The sequence below is a fragment of the Colossoma macropomum genome, unplaced genomic scaffold (genome assembly GCF_904425465.1).
Source record: "Colossoma macropomum unplaced genomic scaffold, Colossoma_macropomum, whole genome shotgun sequence".
Taxonomy (NCBI): Eukaryota; Metazoa; Chordata; class Actinopteri; order Characiformes; family Serrasalmidae; genus Colossoma; species Colossoma macropomum.
The window spans coordinates 17,198,255-17,209,560 of record NW_023494799.1 but is presented as its reverse complement, the minus strand read 5'-3'; the positions used below and the strand labels follow the sequence as shown (position 1 = coordinate 17,209,560).

Sequence of the window (11,306 nt, the reverse complement as noted above, 5' to 3'; positions counted from 1 at the left end):
CAGAAGGATTATTCCTCCAACTTCACATTTGTGGAGAAACATGGCGGGGAAAGATGTTTACCAGCGTGTTCTCCAGGGCTCCAAGCAAACAGTTTATCCTGTCTGCACTTAAAGCGATCCCTCCCTACCTCCCTCGCTCTCTTGTCTGTCAGCCAAACTCACTGCCCGCCCTTCCACACGCACACACGTACGCACAATTGGATATTTATTGGTAAAACAGCCCTAATACCCTCTGATCTTCTGATCTCATCTTTTTGTGAGTGATTTTTTTTCTTGTTGCTGAGTTAGTCAGTGCACTCAACCCACCCACTCCTTTTTTCATTCATGTAAATATTCATTAAGGGGCCAAACTACAATGTGTAATATCTGCCTCCAGAGAAAAATGACATTTCACACATACGGCTGCCATTTGAAGCGTCTATTCTCTGAGCGTGCAGCCCTGCTGAATGAAGAATAGACATCTTTACTCCTCCCACTGAATCCATTTTGCCATAGATGCATAAATAATCAGAAAACATTTCTGAATACAGATAAATTCAACTTTTTGGCACTAAATATAACACATGACCAGAGCTAGCTCCAGAGTCCAGCTCACCAATATGTTAACTTGAATTCCACTGAAGTCAAGCAAATGTAAAGAGGGAAGTCATGCCAGTGTTTGTACAGAGCTTTATAAGTGGCTTAAGTATGCATACTTATATTTACTGAAATATTCTGCAGATTAAGCGCACATTCCAGTGGAAGTTTGAGTACATCTCTGATTTCAGCTCCTTTCTATGGCAGCCCATTCCCACCAGGCCATAATGACTAAAATACTTACCTAAATTTTCCCAACATTTTGACTTATGTCAAAAATGACTTATTATAATATGCATGAAATAATTACTTACAATTTTGTAATTTAATAACTTATTACTACATAGGATGTGAGAATTTCAGTTTAATAACTAAATATCTCAAAAAAGTAAGTCATTTTTCCCACATACTAAGTCAATATTTCAAGAAAATTAGTCGTTATTTTCAGATACTAATTTAAAAATCTTATCAGATGAACTGCTGCCAGAAACAGAAAAAGAGTTAAAAAAAAAAACCCTACAAAGATGGACGGATTTATATTTAGTGATGGCAGAATCTCATTTACCTATCAAATAATACACAATTGGTAAATTGATATTTAAATGTTTTGCTGTGCTGTTCTACTTATTAATTCCTGCTTGAGATTCTTGCCAGCCTTCCGATATTCAATTGTAAAGTCAAAATTTTGAAACAGGTCTGATTAAAGAAAAGGAGAGCTGTTTAAAAGAGAAGGAAACGTAGGACTGGCACACATTTGGCCAGGGTTTATCAAATCCCATTTTCATTCTCTCTCCAAACACATTCTCCATCAAAAATTCTTTTTATAGCCCCACTATGGCTCGGCACATTCAACACATTTCCCTTATGCCTTTATGCATTATACATGTAAGCTGGGATTATAATAATTGTTTATCAATTACAAAACACCATGGGTATAATTAATCTCTACAACATGCCAATACTGTACAACGCAAATGGTTTCCCCTTCTGACCACTCGATAAGCGCCATTAATTTATTCTGCATTGAAATGAATAGGCACTCTTATTGCTGATCACAACATTCTACAAACCTCTGTCACTAGCTGCCAGACTCTAATTGCCTTTAGGCACAGCCCGGCCCATTCAAAACAGATTAAGGACTAAGCTCTGTATAAGCAAAGTGTGTCTATAATAGGGCTTGGTTAATAGTGCTGGCATGTCACAAAGTCAAGGGCCTCAGCAAGTGAATCAGCAATGAGTTAAATGTGGAGGTGTGTGTGTGTTGCATTCGGTATTGAGAAGAGCACTCACTGTCAATACAGCTAATGCCCGAGAACAGCTCCTGTGGTGTATGTATGTATGTATGTGTGTGTGTAGGGGCGGTGCTGGATGATTGATGTAGCGTGTAGCATGTGAGTGACTGGGGCTCCACTGATGGTGTTTACTCAACACGTTTGGATCTACATGATCAATCCCACCTTGTACATTTAGCTGATAGTGCCACTACAAACTATACACGTAAGCCCGAAAAGAGGTCCTAACCACATGAAGCAATGAAATGCAGAATCTAGAACGTTGTCTTTAAAATCCTGTTAGCAAAGATAGCAGTGATCACCAAAATGCTGACATTAACCCTTTAAACTGCAGGTTTATTATTCAGTTATCCTTGTTGAACCCTTGGTGAATCACTTCTAGGGCATATTAACCTACTAGTATCAAAAGTTGGTAGTCAGTAACACTGAGGCAAAAAAGGAATTAAATATGTAAAAAATGAAGAAAACAGTCAAGGTACTCTTTACACTTTTTGAAAAAGCCAGCTACTCTACATTTTGTAAATGTTTCAGGGTAAGTGTTACACACACGTTAAATCAATAAGCCACGACATGCCGTGTGTTACTGCGATTTTATCATAGGGAAGGGAGTTTAGAACACTAGGGCTGAATCTCAAATGGCTCCCTGCTCCCAACATATTGCACTACGTAGGAATTTAAATACTTGATCCTGCACCCCAACGGTGCAAAATATAGCTAAGAAATAGTCATTTGGGACTCAGCCACATCCTTACTCGATAAATGATGCACTATTTGGCTGTAGAGGCTACAATTTCTAGTTGTAGTTAATTGCTAGTTGACCAGCCTAGTTCTAGATAAGAACATAAGTCGCCAGCCCCTCGGTTTAAACAAAAAGTGGGTTCTTACTTCATCAATATACTTGGTGGTCCATGCAAGCAGCATTAGAGTCAAAGATTATTCCATTAACAACACACTGTTTTTTTTCCATGCCATGGTGTAGTAATACACAATTCAGTTGTTGTGAGGCTTTCATAAGTGTGCGTATATGGAACGCGGCTCAGCCAAACAGATTTTTAGGACCAGATCTGTTTTATAAATAAACATATAGCTTGGTTCAATATGTTTAGGCACCTGAGAAAATTATATTTATATAATCATTTATTATATATAAATAAGTCAGGTGTGCTTTTCTATCAAAAATCAAATATTATGGAAAAGGGTTTATACGTATATAATTTTCGACGCTTTAACCATTGGTAAGCTTTAAGAAAGTTCTTTATGTGACTTGTTTAACAAAATATTTGTAGTACAACAATAAACCAACCATAGACTCTTTGCAGGTAGAAGGCCTGGAGAAGAATTCCAACCATACTGCACTAGTGTACTGTAAAGCACTGAAGTGGAAATAGAAAATCAAAGGATGTTTTTGTTTATAGCTGGTGTTTATTGATGGGATCCTAAACTCAGAAGCATACAGATGCATTGTGAATGCACACCTGCAGAAGACTGCAAAGAAACAGATCAATCGATAACAATCTGAAACACACTAACTGCCTATTGAAAGAATACTTTTACAAAAATTTGTTTAAAATGAATGACACTTAGTTTTATATTTTGTTACCCAACACAATGAACTTATACATTTTGAGTATGATGCAAATGTCCGAATATTTTTTGGGGCCACTGTAGGGCTTTAGTGGTTAACATTCTCCAACCAGAGCTGAAATAAGCTCTATGGTTTTGTTGTGTTTTTGCCCTTCATGCTGTGCATAATGGCTGTGGTGCAGTGTTTTACGTATTTTTATCATCAAATAAACTCATTCATTTGACTGAATCTCATGTGTTTTATCGCAGAGGGGCTTGTTTTTTTGTCTTTATAGCAGTAAATCATAGTTAATTTCTGTTTATAAACCATAAATTACTTTATATGCACAGAAGGGCACAAAAAGAGCAGGTACCCACTTGTGCTTAAATTGAACAACCCCACCCATGCATTTCTTCCCGGGAGAGAAGGCCTTCTTTGCCTGTAGAGCTCAGCTGGAGACACTGCGCGTGACTGGTAAACAAGGGGAGGTAGGTTAAAAAAGGAGACCCTAAATCAGAGAGATGGCCGAGCTGCAGAGCCCATTTATTTCTGTCAGTGTGGAGTAATAGGGGCTGCTGGAGGCTCCCTCTGAAGATGAGTGGCTGTGTCTGGAGTACGGAGTGCAGAAGGTGGGTTGGGTGTTGTGTAAGGAGATGAAACTGAGTGGAGCTCGCTGGAGCTGGGGTCTGGTTCAGACTGGGCTTGGGGAACCCCCTGCAGGACCGGTTTCACAGAAAGCCCCTTTTTTGGCTCTTTCAATGCTTTTCTCTCCTTGGCCTTTTGTTTCCATGCAGCCCTGAGAGCCTTATTCTTCACGTAGGTCTTCTCCCACTGATACAGCATGTCCTCAATCAGTCCCACCTTTAAGAGCAACACACACACATACACACACAGAAAACTCTGAAATCAGCTCAGGCCAGAAATGCACAATAGTCATCATGCTTTACATGCAGACCAGCTATCAAGAGGGTTACAGATCAACGCTTTTTTTTTCCTTCTGGCCATGGCAAGCCCCCCTTGGAGACTTAATTACCTCCTCAAGACAGAGGGATGGGGCTGCACTCCCCTTTCTACCTCGTTTTGGAATAGACGAGCACAAGCACATGGAGTGTTTTTTTTGTCCGCTTCAGAGAATAGGAGAGAAGTGGGAGTGAAATATGAAAGTGAATGCACGATGAAGAGATGAATTAAAAAGGCTATTCGGAGACAAGAGATACAATAGAAAAGAAAAGCTTCTAAAGTGAGGGAAGGCTAGAAGAGAGAGATAGTCTAGTAGACAGAGGGCCAGGGTGAGGCAGTAAGGTCTGTTTACCAAGGTGGTCTGAATTCAGCCCAAGACTGTTTTAGTCTGAGAGGTTTTTCCTCTGGGGACCGATGTAAATTCAGCACAGGAGTGGCCTTTGCAGTCATTCCACTTCCTAAATGCACTCTCTCTCCCACTTCTCTAATGGAGCAGTGGACACTGAGAGCGCTCACGTACATGCACACACAAACACACATACATACAGAACAGAGCCAGGCTCCGACTGAAGAACCATTAGATCTTCTATTAATGTGCAGCTTGCATCTCTGCTACGTGTGAGTGAGTGAGTGAGTAGAAGAGGGAGAAAGGGAGATAGAGGGAGGGAAAGACAGAGAAGTGAGACAGAAGCACCAACAAACACACACACACACTCGGTGAGCCTTCACAAGACCCGGTTCTGACTGGTGCAGTTTTATAGGCAGCCTGCAGGCCTCATGTCTGATATGAAAGCTGTCAAAACGCCCATCAAAGCTGTCAGCCTCCATCAGCGCTGCACCCAAAACAAAAGGTCTCCACTGCAGAGCCAGAAGACCAGCTCTTACTGGCTGCAAACTATGCACCCTTGTTAATGGCACGCCTCCTCTCCAACCCACTACTGACCTTTTTTGGCAATCTTTTTCATACACTGTTGGCTGATAGATATTCAAATGTTTGCTCTTATAGGTCACATTTTTCCAAAGCCCTTTTAAGGCCTTGATTATTTTTATCTTTCCTCCAGACCATGCCCATGGGCACCATAGCATAAAAGCCCTAGCCATGCATCACTTTCACTCATTTCAGGGACGAGAGGAGGAAATACAATGTGGCGCACCGAGGTGTAAAACACTCCTCCCAAGTGTGTGTTACTCACAGATATTTCCGCCACTCACGGATGTTCAGGGCACTGCATGCAGGAATGGGCCAGAGTGCATTTATTTCAGGCTGATGGACCAGGTGGTCTGAGCATCTGCATCCAATGACTTATCAAAGCAAAGACAAGCAAAGCAATCGTTTTGGGGCACAGGGTGTCAAAACACAGCCATCATCGTGTTTGTCAGCTAAAGACTTTTTGATTTAGCTTTTAGCAAACAGAGTCCTGGACGAGTAAAAATGAAGTGTTGCTCTGTTTTACTTCTGCCAAGGCAGTGTTACCAAGCCTCATAAATTACCCACATTCCTGTGCCATTACATGAGGTAGGGTTTGCCACCATTTACAAAATATATGAACTAGTTTGATCACTGATTAGGAATTTCAGGGTTTTAGAGCTTTCATGATTTTCCATGATTCATGAAGTTTATGAGGTGGACTGGGTTTTAATTCTTAATATCCCTTTGCTATAAAAAGGGCAGGTTCATGAGAAAGCAGACGCTCTGGAATAAAACAATATATGGGTCTCCTTGAAGACAAGTGTCCTCTCCCTCAAGCTACAATCACAGAATTTGCTAATTCATTTTAATTTACATAAGATATTTTATTTCCATTTCCACAAAGAGAAGACATTCTGCAGTATTGTGCAAAAGTCAGAGACCACCCTTAATTTATTTAATTTCCAGTTAAAACAGCCATCAAGTACTCATTAATTTTTCAGGAGATATTTCAGAGGAGATTAAGGTCTAAGAATGGGGAAAGTCAAAGCAAAATAACTGACAATAGCAGAGAACATGAGGGACAACTGTCAGCAACTCCTATCATGACCAGATAGACCACCAAAACTGTCACCATCAGATAAACAGTACTTAAAGCTTTCATCTTTGAGAGACAGGAAAAAAATCAAGCTCCACTCTTGAAAAATCTGAAAAAAATCTACAGCTGTTTCTGTCCACCCATTCACTGTAAGAAGACAACTCAATGCTAGCTGAGTTTTCTCAGAATAATGGACTGGTCACCCCAGAGCCCAGACCTCAACATTTTTGGTATGTGTTTGGGATTACGTGGATCACAGACACAGAAAATGTAAGACTGCAGATTTCTTTACAAAGAAAAACAATGGAAGCTGTAATAAAGGCAAAGGGTGAATACTGAAAAAAATATTGTTAGTTATTGATACTTCTGTGTAAGTTTCTGTCAATATATGTTTCTGCTTTTTTCCTGCCGCTGAAAAAATTTTCACTCGAAATTACATAAACAAAGGTGGTCTTTTGTACAATACTGTAGGTGCCCAATTTTCCAAACAAGCTCTCTTAAAGTTTGCTTTAGTGAGAAACTTGATTCCACTGTTTATTACCAATGCAAATCACATTTTCAGCCTTTAAGGTTGTTCTTTATGCATTTGTGTGTAGAGCTCTGTTAATGAAGTTTATGAGAATACACAGTTTTCCTTCAGCATTTAATAAATTCAGTAATTTGACTATGAAATAAACTACAATCCCATTTCCAAAAAAGTTGGAACGCTGTGCAAAATGTAAATCAAAACGGAATGCAATGATGAGCAATTATTTAAACATTATATTTAATTGAAACAACATATCAAATGTTAAAACTGAGAATGTTTATTGTTTTTTTGGAATTTCAAAAAAGTTGGAACAGGGGCAACAAAAGACTGGTAAAGTTTTGTAATGCCAAAAAAGCACCTTGTGAGACATCTAACAACTACAGGTTAACTGGCAACAGGTGAGTAACATGTTTGGGTATAAGCAGAGCATCCCAGAGAGTCTGAGCCTTTCATAAGTAAAGATGGAGAGGGGTTCACCACTCAGTGAAAGACTGCACAGGCAAATAGTGCAACAATTCAAGAATAACATTTCTCAACATAAAATAGCAAAGAACTTGAAGACATAATATCATTAGAAAGTACAAAATATCATTAAGTGATTTAGAGAACCCAGAGAAATCTGTTTTTAAGGGACAATGCAAACATTCACAAATACAAACTAAAACCCTACCACGCAAAGAAGAAACTGTATATAGACAAGATCCAGAAATGCTTCTGCCTTCTCTGGGCCCAAGCTCATTTAAGACAGACAGAGGCAAAGTGGAAAAGTGTCCTGTTTGAAATTTTAAATTCTTTTTGGACATGATAGACATTGCATCCTTTGGGCTAAAGACGAGAGGGACCAGCCGGCTTGTTATCAGTGCACAGTTCAAAAGCCAGTGTCTGTGATGGTATGGGGGTGCATTAGTGCACATTGCATGGGTGATTTGCACATCTGTGAAAGTACCATTAATGCTGAATGTTATATACTGGTGTTGGAACAACATAAACTGCCAGTCAGACAATGTCTTTTTCAGGGAAAGCCTTGCTTATTTCAGCAAGACAATGCCAAATCACATCCTGCAAGTTTCATAACAGCATGGCTTCACAGTAAAAGAGTCCAGGTGATAAACTGGCCTGCCTGCCATCCAGTCACCCATTGAAAACATTTGGTGAATTATGAAATGAAAAATTCAACAAAGAAGACCCCAAACTATTGAGCAGCTACAATCCTATATCAAGCAAGAATGGGGAACATTTTACTTTCAAAACAACAGCAATTAGTCTTCTCAGTTCTCAAATGCTTACGGAGTGTTGTTAAAAGAATAGGTAAACATTCCTGTCCCAACTTTTTTGAAATGTGTTCCTGGCATCAAATTCAAAATGGGCATATATTTTTCAAAAAACATTATAATTACTCACTTTCAACATTTGATTGGTTGTCTTTGTACTATTTTCAATTAAATATGGTGTTTGAATGATTTGCGCATTGTTGCATGTTTTTTGTTTACATTTTGTGCAGCAACCCAAACCTTTTTGGAAACGAGTTGTAGATGAAATAATAATAGAATAGACTTAGCTAACGTCACAAATTTACGTATATCTGCTAAAAAAGAAAGGTGCATTACATCTGGTAATCAGTAATCTCTAAATGAGACAGTGTTTGCAAGGTGATTAGAAGGCAGGATATATTGCTCTACCTCTTCTGAAGTGTGATCATAGTGTGTTCAAGTGTTCAGCGTCAGAGTCCCATATTTCTGCTTTTAGTATTTAAACTGTGGTTGCTCTGAGATCAGTCTCAACCCTGCCCTCTTGGCTCCCCAGCTCCAGCGGTGGATGATGTATGGGACAGATCTGGAGTGAAAGCAGGCCGTTTGTAAGAGAGTGTGTGTGTGTGTGTAAGGGAGTGGAGCAGCACTGAGGTGCTGAAGCCTGATGGGGTGATTAATAAGGCCCATCAGTAACCCCCGGCGACACACTAGGCTGTGGCTGGGAGCGACTGGCCCGCTGATGCACTGTCTGAGTGTGTGAGTGTCAGCTCTTCGGGCCCAACGCTATTCATCACCATCACAGGCTCAGACACCGCGGGGCCCCAGAGAGCCCAGGCCAAAACCAACACCCCCATCAGCTTGTTACCGTTGCTCAGATCCTGAAACACAAACCACTCAGATGCTAAATGCTAACTTGTCAGAACTAACAGCACCATGTGGCTCCTGTGTAAATTTTCTAACTGCTCCCATAACTGCACTCACAATTTCACATTTACTTCAGTTCTTTCAACACAACATCCTCAGAGGCTCCAAACTGCTTCTACATCAACATTTATTTAGTTTAATTAATTCTTGCTTGTAGTTCATTAAAACAAGTGGAGAAAACTGTCTAAAGAGCAGATTGTAAATTTTCAATCAACACCATATTTATGTTTGTAAATAGAAGAGTAGATATTTTTGTTAGGATTTCAATTTGGCAAAAATGTACTGCTATGCACATAACCTTTATATGCTTGAAGAAAAAACCAACCGTTGTCACTGACATCAAAACAAATGCAAATACAGTCAGGTTTAAACGTGTTAATGCAGAATGTAAACTGAATACAGCTAAATGCAATTAATTACAGAACTAACTATAATATTTTATAATTAAAATGTAAAATCACATGACATTTTGCAATTATGTAAAAACATATAAATAATTATGTAATGTTTAGCTAAATGCATTGGCAGACCATGGCTATTAGAGTGAGGCCTAGATGTCAAATGGTAAAAAACACCTCTATGATAACACTAATTTCTGTACCACTGTGGGATTTCTAATAACATGCTAGCACTAAGCTCACATAAACACTTTTGGGATGTTTTGGATGAAACAAGGACATTACAAGGCTTTCAAACACTTACTTGAAGGTAAGTAAAGTATGAAGAAAGTGTGAAGAACTATGTCTCCTAACCTGCTCCTCAAGATGCAAACATGATTCTTTGCAGTCAGTACAGCCATTCTCTATAACAAAGACAAGTGAATTTACCCAGCTTCTACCTAAGCCATTTTTTTAGCTTGAACCATAGTACCTCCCCAGTGTGATGCTTCTACCACAACTGACACTATGAATCTTCATCCAAGCTCAGCACTTGAATATTCACTAGTAGTACTTATTCACATGAGTGGGGGGTCAGTGGAAATTCAACCAGGCAAGATGTGGGAAATAGGGCTGAAAAAACTGATTCCGCCTTAGGAGGACAGTTGAAAAGCAGCAATATGCAGCGCTTTTGATTCAGAGATCGTACTTTTAGGCTTTTTGCTGGGAAAGGGCTTTCATTTTCTTGCTCTAAGTAACGATTTCAAATGCCAGAGCCATGCTAATTAACGAGAGAATGTAATTTGGACAGAAATTTCAAATAGCCACCTCCCCCATCTGACAGGCTTGCCATTTGCAAGTTCAGAAGCCTCTGATTAATCCTAACAGAGGTGACAGCCATGCCAAGAGAAACTCCCTACAGATACGCACATGCACACACTCTCATTGAAGCACACAACATTCATTTTTTCCCTTCTCTTTCTCTGATTTGATATGTCAAATCTTTCTTTTGATTCCTGAGGGGCATGTGCAGAATATTCACTGGACATTGTACAGGATGATGGTTCTGTGTGACACTGTGTGTGTGTGTGTGTGTGTGTGTGTGTACGCCGTGGCATTTGCACACACTCATTGTCCTTTTCCCTTTCTCCCTCTATTTACCTTTTGCATTGCATTCCACACACGTTCCTGATCAGGCCGCTTGCCTCCAAGGGTGTCCATGGTGTCTGCCATTAGAGCCTGCAGCTGTGGGCCAGAGATAAAGATTATCAGAGCGCAATTCACGCGTCCACCATAACTTCTCTAAACACAGCGCCTTAAAGGCTAATTAAAAAATCATTTGTTGGCGGCCGATTTTTATAACTCATTCCTCATACAATGAGGACTGCCATGTCAATCCCCTTGGCTGCTGCTAGGGCAGAGGAGAGAGAGAGGCCTTTTTTCCCCCCACAAGCCTCGTTTGAGGGGCTAGACAATGTGGACAAATTGACAAACACCACTCGTCCATCACTGCAAGGGAAAGGAAGTAATATACATGGGACAGCCCACTGAGCTCCACTTGTCTGCAGCAATGGGATGGAGAGTATGGAGAGAGAAAAGGTGGAGAAAGAAAGAGAGTGGAGGCATACAGCACTCTGAAGAACAGGATAAGGAAGTGGCAGGTCACCTGTGAGCGCTGTTCAGTTGGGTTTTTTATCTCACCCCATGCCACTGAGAGAGAGAGAGCCTTCTCCAGGGGCACTCAAAAAAAATAATCCTGCGTCCTGAATTATTAAGACTCCAGAGAAGATGAGAAAGAGAACATTAAACTACTTATTTTGGACCTCAG

At 40.1% G+C, this 11,306-nt stretch overlaps 1 protein-coding gene across 1 annotated transcript in view; it reads right to left on the bottom strand.

The window, feature by feature from the left end:
* Positions 1-3,065: 3,065 nt before the first annotated feature.
* Positions 3,066-11,306, bottom strand: part of LOC118819307 (spermatogenesis-associated protein 16-like) — a 67,003-nt gene continuing 58,762 nt past the window's right edge. The window contains exons 7-8 of the mRNA XM_036587039.1: positions 10,640-10,723; positions 3,066-4,293 (exon numbers count right to left, since the gene is read on the bottom strand). Of these exons, the coding sequence (XP_036442932.1) occupies positions 3,985-4,293; positions 10,640-10,723 (393 nt within the window). The 3' untranslated portion in view covers positions 3,066-3,984. The remainder of the gene's footprint in view (positions 4,294-10,639; positions 10,724-11,306) is intronic.